Source organism: Halyomorpha halys, unplaced genomic scaffold, assembly GCF_000696795.3.
Source record: "Halyomorpha halys isolate HHAL.00 unplaced genomic scaffold, Hhal_1.1 Scaffold1281.1, whole genome shotgun sequence".
Taxonomy (NCBI): Eukaryota; Metazoa; Arthropoda; class Insecta; order Hemiptera; family Pentatomidae; genus Halyomorpha; species Halyomorpha halys.
Window position 1 is genome coordinate 37,806 of NW_027114067.1, and position 21,871 is coordinate 59,676.

General features: G+C 30.5%; 1 protein-coding gene and 1 pseudogene across 1 annotated transcript in view; both read right to left on the reverse strand.

Annotated features, from left to right (window-relative positions):
• LOC106689115 (zinc finger protein 431-like) overlaps positions 1-6,620 on the reverse strand; it is a 21,441-nt pseudogene extending 14,821 nt beyond the window's left edge.
• LOC106689114 (zinc finger protein 711) overlaps positions 1-20,901 on the reverse strand; it is a 26,356-nt gene extending 5,455 nt beyond the window's left edge. Inside the window, exons 1-9 of the mRNA XM_067051340.1 lie at positions 20,856-20,901; positions 20,361-20,428; positions 18,981-19,028; positions 17,542-17,607; positions 14,239-14,307; positions 11,155-12,222; positions 7,576-7,646; positions 6,097-6,157; positions 558-602 (exon numbers count right to left, since the gene is read on the reverse strand). Coding sequence (XP_066907441.1) covers positions 558-602; positions 6,097-6,157; positions 7,576-7,646; positions 11,155-12,222; positions 14,239-14,307; positions 17,542-17,607; positions 18,981-19,028; positions 20,361-20,385 — 1,453 coding nt within the window. The 5' untranslated portion in view covers positions 20,386-20,428; positions 20,856-20,901. The remainder of the gene's footprint in view (positions 1-557; positions 603-6,096; positions 6,158-7,575; positions 7,647-11,154; positions 12,223-14,238; positions 14,308-17,541; positions 17,608-18,980; positions 19,029-20,360; positions 20,429-20,855) is intronic.
• Between the last annotated feature and the right edge of the window lie 970 nt (positions 20,902-21,871).

Sequence of the window (21,871 nt, forward strand, 5' to 3'; positions counted from 1 at the left end):
CATCTTGTTATTATAAACAATGAAACTTGGTTAGTTTGCTTTTTGGATAAACAAAGCAATGAATATTAAAATGATACATAAAATAAAACATATTAAAACCATTTATACATCAAAATATACTATCTACTCAAAAAGAGCATATTACAATATATATATTAGATAATAATGTAATAATCTATATTTTATGGCAAACCAATTATCTGAATCATTTCCATCATATTACAATTTAAATCATATCAATATAAATAAATACTTTGTTCCTTGATATAGTTTATGTACTATTATATTACCTAATACCACCCCTTATTATATTATATAATTAATGGTAACAATATTTTTTAAATACAAAGGTATTTAATTGGTAACTGGTAAACACACAACAAGCCCTTGGATAAGAATCCAATTATAATAATAGTTTTGCAGGATTCAATATAAATTAATTAATTAACTATTTTGGATAATTGCCTTCAGCGATTATCCTGGCATCGCGACTAAATCTCGAGACAGTACATAGCACGACCCCCTGTCATAGGTAAGTAAAATACAATATAGCTCACCTTCGTTTGGATGAAGCAGTTCTTGTTTCACTTGAGCAAGTCCATCTGGTAACATAAGAATAATAATTAAAACAAGCCAATAACAGGAAATATCTTAGACCAAATGACTTGGCTCTATTTTAATTTAATAAAAAATTTCCTTTCATTACTTTGAAGAATATATAAGGAATCTTCTGATCACTAAATGCTATGCTATGTCATTTAACATTTTATATTAGTAACTGTGGTGTTAAGTCTATAGGGACATAAAAATTTATGAACGGTTATCAAAACCTTCAATTGAACACAGAAAACCAGACAAAACTATTAGGTAATATTAGAGATGATTTTGATTGAAAGAGTTGAATCAGGGATAAGCAATTGTTAAACAATAGCAATAATCAAAGATAGGATGTAATACAGAGATACATACAGGATGATACATTAAATGAATGAAGGCTAAGAGCGCAAAAAACCCAGAAGGCTATGGTTTTGATGTTTTATAATTTATTAACTTTCTGAAAATGGAACAGCAACATAATATTAATAAGCTTATGAAATGAGCCAGCAAAACCCCAACAAATTTTGGTAATAAAAAATGACATGGATGACTTATTATATATACATATGTTTTCAACTTATAACAAACCAATGCAACAGATCATAAAGCTAGACTTAAGCGGTCTGAAGTCAGTAGAAGAAATACAGAAAATGGAACAAAATAGCAAACGAGATCATTAACATTAACATTCCACACATAATTACTTTAATGGGATTGCTATTAGTACTTATGCAGCTAATGAAACAGTAATTGACATAATTTACAGCTGGAAGTAGCACTTAGAATTTTATTATAAATGATTTTATACATGATGATATATGAATTTTATATATGAAATGATATTTTCATTGTATAATTCAAAACAACAATCACATTAAGTAAATATTTTCCTCACCGTACTCCATCTCCAGTCCTTCCTCTTCTTTGATAATAATCGTCGATACTGCAACATATTCCACTAATTTAATTTATCAAAAATGTTAACTAATGTTTCATCATGATTTTATTCTTTAATATCACAATCAGCAAAACTTTGTAAATTATACAGGAAATACTCATAATTAAGAATATCATTAGTGGTATGGATAAATTAAATGAAAAACAAAAATTACTGATGATTCTAAGTAAAGGGGAATAGAAGCAAGATTAAATAAAATTATTTTATATAACACTGCATTCAACATAGTAAACACAAACCTTAGGTAGTCTGATTTTGGTATATGACATTTGGGTTTCGATTGGTGTTAAAAATTCAAATTTGCTTACTTTCTTAAAAAATACTAAAATTTTTGTTAATCATTCATTCCTTGCTTAAGAAAAACCATCTCTAAAGTAGAATCAATAATTTTATTTACAATAAATAATATTGAGTTTTTGCACTAAGAATTAATAAATAAAGTATTAATAGCTATGTTATGCTTTATTATAAGTTATTATAATTACTAAGTCTGTAAAAGGAAAAGATAAGAAAAAAAAATTGTTGTTATATCATTTAAATATATGAATTGAATACATGTCCGATGATGGATTGATTGGTATGCTGTGTATCGCAGCAACCCGATGTATTTGGGCAGCATGGCTAAATAAAGCATTTCTCTTTCTAGTTATTTTTAAAACTGAATTTTCATTTTATTATTTTAAAACCAAAGATTATATAAAGTAAATATTTTCCTCACCACAGTCCATTTCCAGTCCTTCCTCTTCTTTGATAACAACCGTTGATGCTGCAACATATTCCAATAATTTAATTTATCAAAAATATCAACAAACGTAATTATACAAGAAATATTCATAATTAAGCATATCATTAGTGTTATGGATAAATTAAATGGAAAACAAAAGTTATTGAAGATTCTATGTGAAGGGAAATAGTAGCAAGATATAATTAACAAACATCAAAGCAAATTATTTTTTATAAGACTGGAAGTGTTCCATGTGATAAAGCAGATAAACTAAAAGCCTTATACTTTTTTTAAAGCAGGCTCAATAATTTTATTTAGAACAAATAATATTAGGTCTCTGCAGTAAGAATTAATAAATTATGTATTAATGGCTAAGTAATGCATTAAAAGCCATACACAAACTGTTTTTAGGTGTACTTTTTAACACAGAGCCTCCTGGTAAACTTTAGCTGTGTTCCAAGAGGCAGTCCGGAACCTGCTAACACCTAAGTGTAACCAAGTTGTGGATTGATACACTGCGCATGATCGAGAATTGCCCAGTTTGGGATTGGGTAGAGACTTCAAACGCTTTTTCTCGGTCTGGTAAGTTAAGAATATGGGAGTTTCCTGTTTCTTAGGTTATCCTTTATCTTAGACTGAGGCTGTTCCTCATTAAATTTGTTTAACTTTACAGGAAACTTTATGAAAGGCAAATTATTTGACAACTCTGTGCTGATTTTCTTATTAAGAACGCAGTCTTCCAAAAGGTCATTTTTAAGATAGGATAATCATTGTTTCATCAAAAAAAACTACCTCTTTAGTTTAAATTTGTTATAAAACAGTTAGAGAGCAACAATTTTCTTATTTTTAATGTTTTAAAATGCAGTATATTTTTTGGTCCTAGAATGGGATTAACTTATGATTAATATGACTAAATACAGTAATTTATGACTTTTTCAGTTACTTAAGAACTGTGTTCTTAGGAAGTGAAAAGATTTGCCAGTATTTTAAAATTTTTTTTTTTTTATTAGAATCCATGGTTATATATTTTTTCATCTATGTGGTAGTAAATTATTTAACTATATTCCATTTTAATTAACTGATAATGGTTATTACCCTCCACTTAAACCAGTACATTAATTTTACCTTACATATTTGTGTCTTCCTTTAGTAATTTATTCTTACTGACATTAGAAAAACATCCAATAAAATATGCATATTACTATACATTGTATAAAAAAATTTTGAGCCTGAATGTATTGAAATTCTTTTTACTACTAACCTTCTATGAGCGTTTTAACAAGTTTAAATAAAACTAAACTTACAACAACAATGATCATAAAAAGCAGCTTGTATAAACCATTCATCGAATTCTGGTCAAGATACAAGAAGTATTCCTCTTTTGTTTTCCCCCTTTCTCTTCATACTAAGACATTTATAAAGAACATAACTATTTTCCATGAAGTCATTTTTGAGATTTGCACATCCCTCTGATCATGAAAGCTGCTTCTCAAGTTAGTATTGTTTGCGTAACAGAAAAGGAATGAATATTTTTCTTAATCTTAGTATTTTAAAATGCAATACCTATATTCATTTGGACCTAGAAAATGGTTCTATGGATGGTATATGGTACATGCAGTGATATGCAACATTCTGCACGTATCAGCCATTCGGTAGTAAAACATGGTAAATGCAAAAATTAAAACTTTTTCAACATTAATAAAAATTGTTATAAGTTGGAAGATAGTCCAGGTGGCGGTCAATAAAAGTACAAAAAATCTATTTAATGGTAATCTTTAACCATTTTGTACCTTACTGATTGCCACCCAGACTATCCTCCTACAATCTACTACAGTCAACTACTATTGTATCTTCCAATACAATTTTTTACTTTCAAACAACAGCCCTAAATGAAGCATGTGATTCCAAAAATTTCAGTTTATGTTTGACCAAATGTATTCTATTCCTAAAGCAAAATACTTGAACATGCCTAATGTACACCCTAATTAATTACTACAATTAATCAAGTCTTAAAAGTCGTATTAAAACTGAGTCATTATTTTATTGAATATATTTATAATTTAAAGCGGTAAATAATATATAATAAAAATATATAGTAAAAAAATAGAAGTAATCTCAACACAACTCAACCAATCTACACGAAACTTGAGAGTAGTTTATGGTTCTACAAACTACACCAAAGGATACAAATCGGATCATATCGAACAAATTAGAACCAAAGGTATAAAATAAAATGTCTAAAAGTTTTTCTTTATTTGAAACCAATATTTTACCACATATATGATATGGTCTTAATGATGTTAATGTAGGTTAAAAGAGCATATAATAACTGTGAAAAAATTGTATACTTTCTTAATATATGTGCCAAAAATGTTAACACTTGGTCATAACTTTTTTCCTACTGGAAAAATCGGGTATTTTTTCATTTTTAAAATTCACTGTATTATCGATAATACTTGTCCAATTTAGTTGATTATTTATTTTTTTGAGATTATTTATTTATGATATTGACACACACATATATACATACATATAATATATAAAGTATGAATAGTCCTTATATAATCTCACTGTTCTTCAACATGAGTACAATATTAGTATAAAATTAAATCTTAATTTTGCCAAGGTAGGTTAAAATACCAGACAACAGCTTTCCAACGCTTGTATTAACATTGGAATTGGATAAAATGTAGAGGAATTGTGAACGATTATATAAACAATGGTCAGCGAAAGAAAAAATAATCTTCCTGATGAATCAACGGAAATTTTCTAATTTTTAATTTCTTTGAAAAATGGCATATAAAGGTTTCAGAAAACGATATAAATAAAAATGATTTACTTTTTCATAAAACAATTTATCTTTTTACCTATTTTACTGAAATCCTCATTATGGTTTTTTAATGTTTAGTAAAACAAATCATAAAATAGAATCAGTAATATTTATTTCTTATTTTTTCGGAAAGAGAAAATAGCATATAATCTTCTTTCAAAAACTTGTGACAATTCCCAACTTTATTTGTTTGGGAGTCTTCCCTCACCAACTCAAATAGGGAGGGGGAAAATGGGACATCTGCGCATGTCCCGTTTGTCAGTCATTTCTTAAAGGCAGCTTTGATAGTTTGCAAACGGGTCCAAGCTTGGTATTCAGTCCCTTGGAACAAATTTCTAAAGTCAAAAAAATGGAGCTGGCCTGAATGGAACGCCAAAATGGTACTGCGCATGCTCTTGACAGTTTGCTAACTGTCAAACCGGTCCTTGGGGCAAACTTTATAACCTAAACAGGTTTAGTGCATGCTATTTAAGTTGTAAAAGAAAACCTGTTAGTCATACATCACTTTCACTTACTGGTCTTGTTCATTTCAGAACAGATATTTCTATAATATTTACCGTAGCAAAACTTTCCTTTACTTATTTTCCAAACGAACCTTTCAGTTGACAGATTAACAACCACTAATTACAGCGGTTTTAAAAAAGTACAGGTTTGATCAAAATCGTCCATTTTAAGGAAATAAAAAATTTGTAAAATCAAGTATACAAAGTGGCACTTCAGTAAGTCAATTTTAGACCTACCTAGAATATATAATTCCAGTTTCATACGAGTTAAAAATTGGATTCAAGACCTATCACAATTACATTTCTTTGCTATACTACATATTTCATTTATAGGTAAACGAAAGCAAAACAAAATAATCAAACAGCATAAAATGTTTAACATTTTACCGATAAATAACTAAAAACAAACTTAGAGAAACAGTAAAAATACAGAGGACCCAATGACATGTTGAAACATTGGAAATAATCAGAAAAACAAACTTACATAAAGGGTATGTTTCATCAACCATTTCTTCAGTTTTAGAAACTACCAAAAGTACTTCTTCCTGAAAAATAAATAAAATACATAATGAACCGTAGATATAGTACAAGTAGGAACTTAAAATCTTCACAGAAATTAATTATTTATTCAACAACCAGTTTAAATTCTCCGAATTCAAAATTGAAGCATTAGTATAGAAACTATTCAAGACTATTCTAGATATTGTGACAATAAACATAATTCCTTTTACAATGATTACCCTTAATAGGAATAAGCCAAGTGTTATTGGACCTAATGCAAATTGAAAATAAACTGAATGTTTCATTATACCAGTAGTATTTAAAGGATCCCTTTTAAGGCAAACACATGCCCAATCTCACAATGAATAATATACTATATCAATAAGAAAACTGAAAAAGTACAATACATACTCTAAATGTAACGACGAAATGTTTTCAAAAAATTTAAAATCCAAATATCGAGTAATAGCACTCACTTTTCGTTCAGTGTACTCTTAAACAGTACTCTCTTAAACAGTATTAGGAACGTGTTGTTCATGAATGAGTCGGTTCCAACGAAATGCAATATTGAAGTAATAATCCTCAGTCATTTTGGGGGGAAATATGCTTACTAATTTATTTGATATAGTTTAACTGATGACGATAGTAAAAATTACCATATAGTATTCTTTCTTCAAATACTAAAACTAAGTGAACAAAATTGAAAGATAATTCCACAAAAATGGCTCATAAAACTAAAAAATTAAATAGTAGCACCCAATTTGAATGTTTCACCTTCTTAAAAATATATTGATTTTGAAGGAATGAAGGATAATAAACAGTTTTAATCCGGTTCAGTAGGCGATAAGAAATAAATTTAGATATATCGCTTGAAATCGTACAAAAGGCGCTAGGTGGTAAAATGATGTTCACCAAAATCTATTAAATCGGCTGCATGAAGTTTCCTATATAAGCAATAAAATATTTTAGTCCAACGACTCTCCTGGCACTTTAGAAACCCAAACCACGACACTATCGACACCCTGTTAGCAGTCACTAGTCAGATTTCAGTATTCCCAAAAATTTTCCTTTACCAACACATTTTTGGAAAACCGACTTCTCCAGTAGAACTTATTAGAATATTGTGGTATAATACCTCTTTGGATTCTGTTAAGAATTTATCACAATTTTTTGCAGTAGGCTCTCAAATCTCCCCTCTTTTCTGGTTTTCCAATAATTAGGGAAGATAGAACCCCCTAACACATTCGGTTGTATCTACTGATAAGAAACTAAATATTTATTCAAACAAATCTACAACAGTTTGGAGATCCAGAAAATAAATGCTGCTAATGTTCTCCGAAAACTTTTTAATTAACAAAAATTTCAACACCTCAGAAGTTTTCATGACGTTATTGCAGAACTTGTTAGTTTGGGAGAGAGTACTGAAGTGCTTGGTTTAGAATGTTGTGGCTTAAATTCCCACCGAGGTCAGTAAATGTTTACTTCGAGAAGGCCCGCTCTGGTGCTCCATAGTACAAAAACCAAGAACTTGAGCTATAAAAAAAAGTTTTACATTAGGCAGGCACAATTTTTTCAGCAACGTATATCACGCCAGACCCCAACCAGTCACTATTTATACTATAAGTGGCGCCAGCAGTGACATTTTTTGTTGGAAAAGATGAGGAAGCTAAAGAATACTTTACACGTGGCCACGCAGGGTAAAATTAGAAATTTAAAAAAAGATGACGATAAATAATTTAAAAGAGAGGGGATGTAGGTAGTGACCTGCACAAGGGGATAGAGAGGGGAGGTTATTAGTTAACATTGATTGTTTAATAAGGAGTATGTTTGTTACATGGAAATGGGAATAAGAGAGGTAAAGGCAATGGTGAATAAGGTTTTTAGCTACTTTAATTTTTTGATGGTAAGGGTGTTGGAAGTGGTAGTTTAAAAGTCTGCCTGAGTAATTTGGTTTAGTATACCAGTCAGTAGATATAAAATAATAGGATACAATAAATGTAAGTGATTAAGAAAGACAATATAACAAATGAGTGGGGATACAGAGATATGTAAATTAATTAATATAAGTACACTGAAATAGGTAACACATGAATATAAATTAAAAAAATAAGATACATGAATATAAAAGAAACAGGAAGGATAGTAAATATAAAAATAATTAAATATGGGGTGAGAATTTGGAAAAACAAGAATAGAAGATATGACAGGAAAGTAGAGAAATGCAGAACAAAGAGAAAAGAAGTATTATGAGGGTTTTATTAGGTTCAAAATGTGTTGGTATGTAAGGGAGATGCAGTCTTTATAATTAGATTTTCATATGTATTTTACTATTTGTTCTTTTCTCTAGCTTAATTTTAATACCACTCTCCTCAAACACCCTTTATCTTCTTACAATTAATGTCTGTCAACACTATTTTATGTATCCATAATGGTAGTTATTTTATAATTATTCTATATACCTTTTTATTCATTGGTTATCATATTTGTTTTTTGTTCTTAGTCCTCTTGAAGGTTAGAAATTCTGGCTGAAACATTGGCACTAATAAATAAGTTTTTAGTTGTTTGTGTTGTTCAGTTGGCACTCCCAATCCCAACCATCTTCTCCTTAAATTATATTTAAAAAAAAAATAATGATAGAAAGAATCACACTCAGTCTACACCCATTTACTATTTGAGTTTTATTTAACCGCACCCAGAACATATTCCATTCAGTTACTAAATGTTTGACACACTTCGAAAAATGTTATCCCTACCCTTCCATCTTTTCAAATTACCCGTAAAACAGTATTAAAATAATCTATCACTCACCTCAAGTTAATCAGCAGCCTGCTTGTACTTTGGTTCTCAAGCCAAATATAATACATAATAATATATACTGTATAATAAAAAATATATACATTTTTTTTTCAAATTAAAGTAAGGCCCATCAAAATGTTACACATGCTCCCTGGTAAAAATAAATAAAATTCATTTTAATACTTCATGGCCTTTCCACCACCATTTATTAATTCAAAAATTCTGTTTGAAAAATCATACAATTGTTTGAAGAAATCAAATGGTGCTCTTCTTCGGAGTAATACTCATTTTGTTTCTATAACTCATGTTCTTTTTAGGCCTATTTTGAAACAAACTCAACACTACGCTGAAGTAGAAATGGTATTTTAATGATTTCAACTCTTGAGGATAAAGAAAATACTAAACAACAACAAGTGTGTCTTTTGACATATGTAAAATGACAATAATTACTGATATTGGATTTAAATAATCCTCAAGGTCCGAGAAGATTGTCCCCATTTCAATACCATAATTTATACTTTAAACAGGGCTTAACAAAATAATATCAATCAAAAATAAAGATCAAGTGAACAGTTTTTTTAATTTCAATAGGCGAATCCATCATTTTGACCCTGAGTGTAAAATTAATATGGAAAATGACCAATAGTATCTCAAAAAATGTATTTTGCATCAATGTGCCCCAGCGATGGAGTAGGTTGGTAAAGGGTAAGGAAAACTTTAAACTAGGTAAGAGTAAGTTGATTTATTGTTTAAAATTTACAATTTGTTACCTTCAATTTTATTTTTTACCTCAGATCATTGTTATATACGTGTTTGAAATGTTCCAATAAAAATAAATATTTCTCATCAATCACAAATATAAGAAAAACATACAAATTTTCAAACTAAAATCAAGTTCATGAATGACAGCTTCACATTAAATGATAAATGAGATACAGTGCAGTATATTCTTTTTAATTTTTTAAGATTTCGTAATTTATTTGAACGAGACATTAACAGATTAACAAAAAAAAAATATGAACCAAGATGATAATAATTACTTATTAGATAATACTTATCTTTAATATGCAACAGATGGTTCAAAACTCATTTAAATAAAAATGAATGAGAATTTATGATCAAAACAATAATAAAACGGGCCAGATTTTGTTTGAACATTTCCAATTTGGTGCATTTATGGCCCAATGTCAAGAGCCCCGGCACTCATCTTGCGGATAATTTTTTCATTCCAAATTCTTTGGTTAAAAACTTGATATATCTGTTCAAATGACATCCTACAACTTCAGCAATCTCACGCACTTTCAGTCGACAATCCTTCATTTTATGCCCTTTTACGATAAATTCTGGGATCGTAGCATTTTATGGTGGTTCACTACGCGGATCATCATCTAAGCTCTTCCAACCAAGTTTAAACTCGCTGGTCCACTAGTCAACAGTTGAATATGAAGAAGCAGTGTACCCCAGTGTGTTCTGAAAGTAGGCATGAATTTCCTTAGCTTTCATACCTTTCTTTACAAAGTACTTAATCACTGCTCAAATTTCAGTTTTTCCATTTTCACAAATCACTACGCATAAGACAACAACAAAGAGTCATCACTACCACTCTAGCCACATGATCACTCACAAATTATTGCGCAGGAACCTCGTTGCTCTAGCACTGACATCTAGCAGTGATTCCAAGAACTTTTCAAACCATCCTCATAAAAGAAATTGTTCAGTAAAAAAATATATAATATTAAAACTGAAATAAAAAAAAAAAAAAAAAAGAAAAAAAAAAAAGAAAAGTGAAATAATCCTTAAGTCACAGTAAAAAACTGAGAAAGTGAAGCAATATGTAATCTGTTTCTGCATGGTTAAACCATTTTACAAAAAATCTATTTAACTCACTGTAAAATTAGTTGTTCCACAGTTTATCAAAGTTGAAGTACATCATTGCAGCATAGAACTAATGAAAATGTCCCAGATTTTCACAAAATTTACTATCCCAATGTAACTCCCAGCTTTTTATTTTCCATTCAAAATCTCCAACATTTCCAATTTCCTGATTGGTAGGTCCATAGGACATAGATCCTAGGCATCAATATATATATATATATATTAGACAGTTGAAAAAATATAGTTACACAGTTACAATGAGGATAGTACGAGGACCAGGCGTCCTAAAGATGACCCATTACAATTCTGCACCATTATTGTCCCCAGCTCCAGTTCATGATTTATAATACAGATTGTAGAGGCTTCTCACCTGCGTGACGGGCCATTATATGTCTTTTCATATTGCCAGATCCTACTGATTTATAATCACAGTGTGGACATTGATGAGACTTTTCTCCTGTATGACGAGCCATTATATGTCTTTTCATATTGCCAGATCCTACTGATTTATAATCACAGTGTGGACATTGATGATATTTCTCACCTGTGTGACGGGCCATTACATGGCTTTTCATATTTCCAGATCCTACTGATTTATAATCACAATAAGGACATTGATGAGATTTTTCACCAGTGTGGCGGGCCATAATATGATTTTTAATACTTCCAGATTGTGCTGATATATAATCACAGTGGGGACATTTAAAGAACTTTTTATCTGTATGATGGGCCATCATGTGTGGTTTGATTTTTCCAAATATTACTGATGTATAATCACAGTGAGGACATTGATAGGGTTTATCACCTGTGTGACGGGCTACTATATGATTTTTCATACTCCCAGATTGCACTGATCTATAATCACAGTGAGGACATTGATGGGACTTCTCACCTGTGTGACGGGCGCTTACATGTCTTTTCATATTTCCAGATCCTACTGATTTATATTCACAGTAAGGACATTGATGGGATTTCTCAGTTGTATGACGAGCCATTATATGAGTTTTCATATGTCCGAATCTTGTTGATTTATAATCACAGTGAGGACACTGATGGGTCTTCTCACCTGTATGACGAGCCGTTATATGACTTTTCATATGTCCAGATTGTGTTGATTTATAATCACAGTAAGGACATTCATAGGGTCTCTCACCTGTGTGACAGGCCATTATATGATTTTTCATACTTCCAGATTGCACTGATTTATAATCACAATGAGGACATTGATAAGATTTCTCACCTGTATGACGGGCCATAATATGACCTTTCATATGTTCAAATTTGGTTGATTTATAATAACAGTGAGGACACTGATGGGGCTTCTCACCTGTATGACGGGCCATTATATGTTTTTTCATGTTTCCTGATTGTATAGATTTGTAATCACAATAAGGACATTGGTGGGATTTCTCTTCTCTATGACAACTATCCTTGACACCTATAAGCAATAATTATCATATTAAAAAATAAAGAAAGGTATTAAGTAGAAGTCCTTTAAATATAATCATTAACTTAAAAATTTTTAAACGAATCTAAAAAATATAACTGATCACTTTATCAAATTTACTTAAATCTATTAAGTTTACAGAGTTGTGTCAGGAGTAAATAAATTTCAGAGTTAATTGCCCAATTCCATTGCAATATTATTCGAATTTACAGTAAATTATGATAGCCCTCAGTGATTCAAAAGCCATTCTTTTGCTTGATTCTTTTTCTAACAGAGAACAAATAACACTGCCAACTACAGGACTCTCTATGATCAATTGAAGGTCGCTTATCAAAACTAAGATTGCTGCATGATAAACCCTGGCCTTATACCACCAAAGGCTTCAGGAAACAATTGAATCCCCAACATTTTTTAAAGATTAATTGCCATGTGTTTTTCACATGTTTGGAAAGTTGAAAAAGACTTAAGGAGGGCTGCGTTTCACCAGTAATTTCAGATTTAAATTTTGTAACTAGCTCAAGAAACATTCTCCTTCCTTTTGATAAAGAAGAGATAGAGAAGCTTCAAATTCAATGGGATAATTTATCGGTAAGGAGAAGAAAAATCAATAAAATAGAAATCAGATAAAAAATTATATGATTTTAGTTAACCATTTACTTACTTAATAAATTTAAAAAAACAAACTTGTATTATACTATTTTGTGTTCTATTTATGTTAACATTGGTATATGGCAATAAATTCGTAGCAGTAAGACCATCTGCTGATGTGAAAATAACATTTAAAATAAGGAATAGGAAACGTCTAACATCAAACATATAACAAATTTAATAAAACCATCCAAATTTTCTTAAAACAAATTATATCCAAATTATTCAGATAAAAAAATTAGATAATTTTAGACAACCATTTACTTACATTAATAAATTAAAAAATCCAAATTTTTAAAGAAATTATATCCAAATTCTTCAGATAAAAAAATTATATTATTTTAGTTAACCATTTACTTATGTTAATAAATTTAAAAAAAAAAACCTTGTACTATACTATTTTGTTTTCTACTAATGTTAACATTGATCTATGGCAATAAATTCGTAGTAGTAAGCCCACCTGCTAATATGAAAATAACATCTCATTACATCACTGCTTAACACATTATAAATAATGATGTTTCGAAGGAATCACTGTTTTCACCTCAGAGTACACAGTACATGAACAACCAGGCCTAGAGAAAAAAGTCAAATTTTTGCTCCACAGAACCAGCAAAAGCTGTCCTTTTACTTTTAGCCATATACCAGCCGAGCTAATATTCTCCCTTTGGAATTCTTAATGGTTGAAATAATCTTAAACTAAAAAAAAAAAAATTATTTTTTTTCGAAATGTAAAATAAAACAATTAATAAATTGCCGTTCTACAATATATTGTAATACATAAAATTAAAATACAACTCATGAGAGGTTTTAACCGAATCTGTATATTATAGATGTCATTCTATAATAAGGTTCTTTGTATGTGCCAACTGCAGCTCTCCATAGTAAGCACTGAGATTTTTAAGCAATTGCATATTTTTTTTTTTGGCAATATATTTTAAATAGCTGATCAAATATATTCATTGCTCAGGATACTCAAGTGTAATTAACCATCATTCCAGAAATAAGAGAAAACATACTGTAAATAATTGGCAAGCCAGATTTTAGAAAAAATAATATTTCATATAGATAATTGTAAAACACAATGGAGAATGGCAGAAAACGCCAAAAGAAAACTGTTTTGTACTATGAAACATTTAAAATAATTTTTGTTTAATTTTTAATCCCTCCTAAAATTTATTTCTTTTAGTTCAGAACTTTTCTTAGGCATATATATTAGCAGTATATCTGAATATTTTAGCTACTTAATTGCTTACTTGCATATTTTTATGTTTTTTTATTGCATACTCATATGGCACAATCTGCAAGTTTTTATTAAACAAAAATCCAGGCTTAGCTAAAAAGATAATTATTTCTCACCTTCATCTGAGATTAGCAGTTCTTCTTCTTGTTTCACAAATGTTTCTTGTTTTACATGAGTAAGTCCACCTGCTGATATGAAAATAATATTTAAAACAATGAAAAGAAAAAATCTCATTGCACATATAACATATTTAATATTGCCATCTAAACTCATTTATGAGGAAAGAAAACACAATTTTAGCACACAATACTTCTAATAAGCAGTTTTGGAAGAGGATTAAAGCTTTAAGAGCCCGGAAAAGGAAAGCTATAAGAAATGTGAAGAATGAGCAAGAGAAGATGGTCACGGATGATAAGGCCATTTTGGACGTCTAGTCCAGGCACTACAGGAAGCAATTTTCTCCTGATGGTACTCATCCAGCGAACCAAGAAGAACCGTGGAACGATATTGAGTTTGATGAGGTGATAGAGGAGGAGGAAGTCGAAAAGGCTATTTTAAGAGAATGAAGACAGGTAAAGCACCGGGTCGAGACAATATGGTGGCTGAATTCATTAAGGCTGGTAGTCCACAGCTAGTGAAGGCTCTACAACTACTATTCCAAAAAGCTTGGGATGAGAAGACAACCCAACAGAGTGGGAATATAATATAATTATTCCCATCCAGAACAAAGGGTCTCAGGCACAATGCTCCATCACCCTTTATGTCCCTAACCAGTAATATACAAATTTTACACATTTATTCTGGAGGGAAACTTAAGACCCCTAGTAGAGCACCTCATCGGAGAAGAGGTTCAAGCCAAGACGGTAAACACAGGACCATATTTTCTCTCTGCAGGAATGTACTCTAGAAATCTTGGGATAGAAAAAAAATTATGAACATCACCTTCCTTGACCTCAAAACAGCCTTTGACTCCGTTCCAAGACATGAAATATGGGAGGCTCTCAGAGCTAAGAATATCCCAAGAACATTGGTGGACACTATTAAATCCACTTATCAAAGCCCAAAAGAAGAATTGATGATGTTCCTTGAAAGAAAAGACTTTACCTGCTTCGAGGAGGTCTATTGTATTGACACCAACGGATCCGTAAGATATGCCGATATTGTCGCGTTTACAAAAGTCGGAGAGACGGCTCTTGTCTTGGATCCAACAGTAAGATTTGAAAGTAATGACCTCGAACAGGAAGGTGGACTGGAAAGGGAAAAAAAAAAATATATGAAAAATGCGTCCCTTTCCTTAAGGAAAAATTCCGCGAGACCTTCGGAGAGAGAGAGTTCACCGTGAGAGGCCTCTGGTTTGGATCTCGCGGAACAATACCAGATAGAACAAGGAGCTTCTTAGAAGGCCTAGGTGTTAGCATTGGGGATATTGCGATCTTGGCGGAAAATATTATTTTGGACTCCCTGGGGATCATACACCATCACCTGCATGGGAATTAGCTCGGAGATTAGTCTTTGTTTTATTTTAATATGTTGACCTCTCTATTTGTGTGTTTTAATGTATTTATTCATTAAATTATTTTATTTTATTAGTACTATTGTTTTTTTTTTTTAACTTATTTATCCATTCAAGTGTTTCCTGTAACCGGCTTTTTATTATATTTTCCTTTGAATCTATGTGTTAGTCTTATGTAAAATGTATCTATTTGTTTGTTTTTGGTAAACTGATCTACTGCTGTGACTATAAATGATGGTCTGATCTCACATTGCCGTCTAATATTGAATTTGTTTAGTGGGTCACTTGAAGAGGCTCTAGGAGCGTGAATACCGGAGAGCGAATTTGTTGATCGGTGAATTAAAAAATTGTGAAATGGTGAAATTGGAGGAGCAGAAATGAGAAAGAAAAATAGGAATGAATTGAAACATTTGTGTTTGTTGTACAGACTGAAATTGATTGTAAAAGAAAACTGTAGGGAAAAAAAAATTGTTTATTATATCTTATTATTATATCTCTTTATATCTGATTATACCATGTATGTGTAATTGTAAGATTACGGATTGATAAGAAAGCTGTGTGAGATAGTAACCTGATGTATTTAGGCAGCATAGATAAATAAAGGATTTCTCTCTCTCGCCTAAGAGTACTCAAGAAGAAGGAATGTTAGGTTCCATGTTTGATAAGGAAGTTCGGAAGTTCTAATCCTTTCTGCTCCACCCAGCTAACCATTTTTAACCTCCTCCCACCAGAGATTCATCACTAGCTGAATCAAATATTTTATAATAACACAGAATTGAATCTTGGTGTAAAATATAATTAAATACTTAATTGATGAAAAATAAATAAATAGACAAATATATCAAAGCAAAGATTTCCATGGGCTCTATGATCGGTGTAAGATTTCAATCACAACAAATCAAATCAGTGCCTAAAGTTAATGTATACCTAAAACTAGACCAACAATAAGAAATATAGCAACAAGTATAGTATACACAGTACAGTATTCACGGTATAGTACAGAAGACAAAGAATTGCTATAGAACACTAGAATCAGTAATATTAACAAATAAGATAGAGAGGCTGATTAAAAGTAAAAATTATTGATCATAAGAAAGAAACTATCATAATAAAGATAGATTACAAGAAATATAGAAATTACATCATAATAATAAAATTAATAAAATATAATGGCCAAACCATATAAGTCCAACAAGAGAAAATACAACTTTAAGGGTCTCTCACAACAATGAGGGATGTGAAACAGTGAAATGACAACAGTGGTTAAAGAACTATAGAAAAAATTAAACCACTGAAACAAGGAGAAAGTACTACAAATCAGGAGTAGAATTAATTTCTTTTAAAAATTATTGGTTTGTTTTTAATAAAATCAAAATATGTGAGAAGGTTAAAGGAAAATGTGAATGGATTCAGAAATTAGTCTTTTTCATGGTTAGGTACTGTGGCTACGACAGAGGTTTTATCAATATTAAAGGAATGGTTTAGTGATCCCCATGATAGTAAATCCCCAGATAGTATGAAGGGGATGTATCAACATAATCGTGTATCAGTATTGACATCTTCTAATTAACTCTAAGTAACTTCTCATTAAGTGGTCAAAATTTTGTAGCAGTCTTTTATTTTTCCCGATGAATGTCCATTCATCTCCTAGTATTACACTTTTTAAGAATAGTAAATGCTATATCAAACAATTATTGGTCGGGCAATTGAAGAGTTCAATGGAAGAACATGTTTATCCCCCCCAAAAAAATTTTAAATACTCCTTTCTACCAAGAAACAGAAGTTTGCAACATAACATGTTCTTTTATATAACTCTCCAATTGATAAATCAGTAATTTTTTTTTTTTAAATTAAAAGTAAAGCATGTATACGTAATATAAAATAAGTTTAAAATGTAAAAACTCACAAGTTAACTCAGCTTCATCACTCATTTCTTCTTTTATAGGAACATTCTTTGAATCGTAACTTATACCTAGAAAAGTAAACAAATTTTGATGGACATGAATATATAAATTATACAAAATAAATGATAAATATAAAGGCTTATGGCCTTATAAGTGCAAATGAACTTAATTTTATAATGCCAAAACGTGTCAATTCTGGGGCTAAGTAAACTGATTGGAGGTAGAAAGAAAACAAGGTAGATATTATAACAAAACATTATCGTAACATCACTTTAAATTTATAAAATGCTCTCCTAAAAATTTACTATTTTTGGCTTAGTCAGATATTTAGTCAAACTGAACTGTAAAACTGGAAACTTAATTAAATAATTAATTAATTATAATGACTTCCTTCTCTATATAATTATTATTATTTGTATTATATATGATATATAACCGTCATCCCCCAATATACATATATTTTTATATCTTTCATCGACTTTAAAAAGGCATATGATTCGGTAGATAGAAAATCAGTACTGGAAGTACTAAAAGAATATGGGGTTGACAAGAAAACCAGAAAATAATAGGGCTAATGATGACAGGGACCGAATCTAAAGTTAAATTCCAAGGAAGCATCAGCAAACCATTTAAGATCACAACAGAACTTAGCCAGGGAGACGTGCTGTTTAACACAGTACTACATAAGATCATGAAGGAGTATTGGAAAATCAGCAATTCAGGTATAATCCTAGGGACAAAGAACAATAATGTCAAAATTAAATGCCTCGCATACACGGATGAACTTGCCCTTTCAGCGGAAACAGAAGAATAGGCGATTGGCTAAATAAACACCCTCTCAGAAATAGCAGGGAAAACAGGCTTACAAATATCTTTTGGATAGATGGACCACAGATGTGGGTTTTAAGAAGAAAATGATGGTGAGCTTTCTTATCTTAAATATAAGGATGGTGAGCTTTCTTATCTTTCAATTGAAGAAATAAAATATGATGTGATCCACCCAAAACAGTACAAAACCTCAACTCTGCAAATCGGTGCAGATTTCATCTTCATCATTAGAGAACTTAAACAAAGGTGATCCCATAACCTTCAGGTTAAACATGTGCTTATTACATACATACTCGAGCAGATTGGCAAGAATATGTAAGTAGCAGGGCTTTGTAAACATAAAATTTGTCAATGAGTTTTCTTGGATTTTATTAGAATTGAGATTCCTTTAGATAATAAAAAAAAAGGATAAATATTCGATAAATAAAGCTGTTCAACCGTCCGCTTTGAACAGCCCTGATGAAGCCCTGCAAAGTGGGGCGAAATGTCGGACATTAAAATAGTTTTAAACTGTTTGTTCTTTTATTGACCGCAACCCTGACCATCTACTAATATTTAAATCTTTACGGTCAACTATATATACATATATAAAAAAAGATAATATTTTCCTCACCAAAATCAATTTGCAGTTCTTCCTCTTCCTTGATAGCAACCGTTGATACTGCAAAAGGTTAAAATAAATTATTTATCAAAAATGTTAACAAACGTTCAATGATGATTTTATTCTTTAGTATAATATTAAAAAAAATCATTATGAAAAAAATATTATTTACAATATTAAGTAAAGCGTAATAGTAGAAAGATGTAATAAACAAATAGACAGGAAAATCTTTGTAGGTTCTTTAACAAAATACTCTTTTTTTAAGTTGAATAAATAATTTTAATTAAAATAATCTTGTTTTTTTCATAAGAAATAATAAATAATGTATTAACCACATTATAACTAGCTCATCCATCAAAAGGCATAATAAATTATATATTAACCCCATTATAACTAGCTCATCCATCAAAAGCCATAATAAATTATATATTAACCCCATTATAACTAGCTCATACATCAAAAGCCGTAACAAATAATAAATACTATATTAACCACATAGTAACTAGCTCATACATCAATAGCCGTAAGAAATAATAAATAATATATTAACCACATTATAACTAGCTCATACAATGGGCGTTGATGACCTCAGGGTTTTACGCCCTAAAGCCCCAGATAACAACAACAACTAGCTCATACATCAAAAGCCGTAAGCAAATGGTTATTAGGCATAGTTTTAGCAGAGAGCCTCCTAGTAAACTATTTTAGATGTTCATTGATTAAAAAATATAGGAGAGGTTAACCTTAATGAAGTTGTTTTGATGAAAAACATTGGATTAGGCTATCATTAAAAAATGAGAGTGGCGCTAGGAAGAAAATAAGGTAAAGCTGGAAATTGATTTCATTTATTTAATCTGTCTCTAATAAGAAGAAACAAAGTTTTTACAGAGTTTTGAGGACCAAATGAAGGAGAATTTAAAAAAAAATTAAATATTCAGACTTTTTAAAGTTTACATAAAAATAACACAAAAACTAACAATTTTATTAAAAACATAATCATTTTATACAATTTCCTGTCAAATAATTACCTAAACATTAGAAATTCAATCAAGGAGTACATTCAAAACAAGTGGTCTAATAATATCTATATTTTTTTTTTTAATTGGTAAACATTAAACTTCAATTGGAGCTTTAAAATCAATCCTATCATAATACTAGGTATGATTGCTGACGTTATTCTAATAAACTTACTAATGACTACAATATTATAGAAATTAAGTCAAATGTTTGTGGTAGTGTCAAATACTATTTAACATACATAATAATATGAATAAATAGATTTTATTAAATACAATAAGTAATACTGCCAATTAGTAATAACTTCAACACTAGAAATAATAAGGATCCGATAAAAGTTTGAAACATTCAAAATAATTTTTAAAGAAATCTTACCTGAAGGATAGGTTTCATCAGCCATTTCTTTTGGTAAAAAAATTACTTAACACCAAAATTGTTTGTACCTGAAAAAATACACCATGAACTGTATTTACAACATATGCAAATAGTGTACAATTAAAAACTTAATCTAACTAAATCTTTACGTAAATTATTAATTCCAACAACCAGTTTGAATACTCCGAACAACATATTATGTATCATCCCTATAAATGTTCAACAACTTTCTTAAAACCTTTCAAGTTATTGCATCAAGATAGGTAATTTAAAAAAAATAAATAAACAAAGTGCTATTGGACTAAATGCAAATTAATGATTTAAATATAACATTGGATCAGCTATGTTTAGAAGACACAGTTTTAGGTAAAGAGATGACCACTCCCACAGAGAATAGTAAAATGTTTTATTAATATAAATGAAAAATAATAAAAGGCAAAACACATTCTAAATATGACTACGAAATTGTTTTACACAAGTCAAAATCAAACTTACAAGAAATCAATAATAACCTGCCATGAAGTGTCAGACTCGATGATAAGATATATGTTGTTCACGAACGAGCCGTTTCAAACCAACTATAGTTAATGAAATAATTTTATATTTCTAAACTTACTTCCTAATTTATTTGGTTAGGTATTTATTTATTCATTTAATTTATAAATGCATCTACCCATTGAGAGTTATTATCATACGACACAGTGCATTTTTTGTTCACAATTTGGATACTTAGAAAAAGGATACGGGGACTCTGGATAGTAACCGGAGCAATTAAATCCACTACCATTAGCAAAATGGAGACAATCACTGGAATGCATCCATGGAAAACAGGAGAGATGCAAAGCTCTTAAATCTGCAAACAAAAGCTAGAAGCATTCTAAGTCATGCGTTTCAAAACAGGACTAAGGAAAAAAATCCAAACCGACTCAAACATACCAGCCCAATTCACAAAATAAATAGCTTAATTTCAGAACAGAATATCATCTTTCTGCAAAATTAACATATCAAAATAGTAAATGATTCACCACCATGGAATTCCCTTCCTCAACCCCAAATATATCTCAAGGGGCCTCTACATGTTCGCCAAGCCATGGCGAACTCAGACATACGCGAGCATGTGGATGGGTGACTTGGCTTGGTTGGCCTAGGCTCGTTGCCGACCCGTCGAGAGTCGGTTTTTTGGACACAGATCAAAGGGTTTCGTGAGAGCGCTCGTGTAGCATCTCCACCATTGTTCTATGTCTAGTTGCAACTGAGAGCTGTTAGGAGGTTAAAGGTGTTTGTTGGTACTTTTTATAATAAGTTTTATATTTAATCTTATTTATTTATATTTAATTTCCTTTCATTTTCTTTTTTTGTAATAAAAATAATACAATCCAAGTGCAATGGCTGAAACCACTAGTACGTCCGCCATGCTTGTCTCTCTGAATAACACTGACATGTGGATGACCCGCTCTTGGTTTGCCGAGCATTTGTACGAGCCTCCGATCCGTGGCGAGCGGCCAACATGT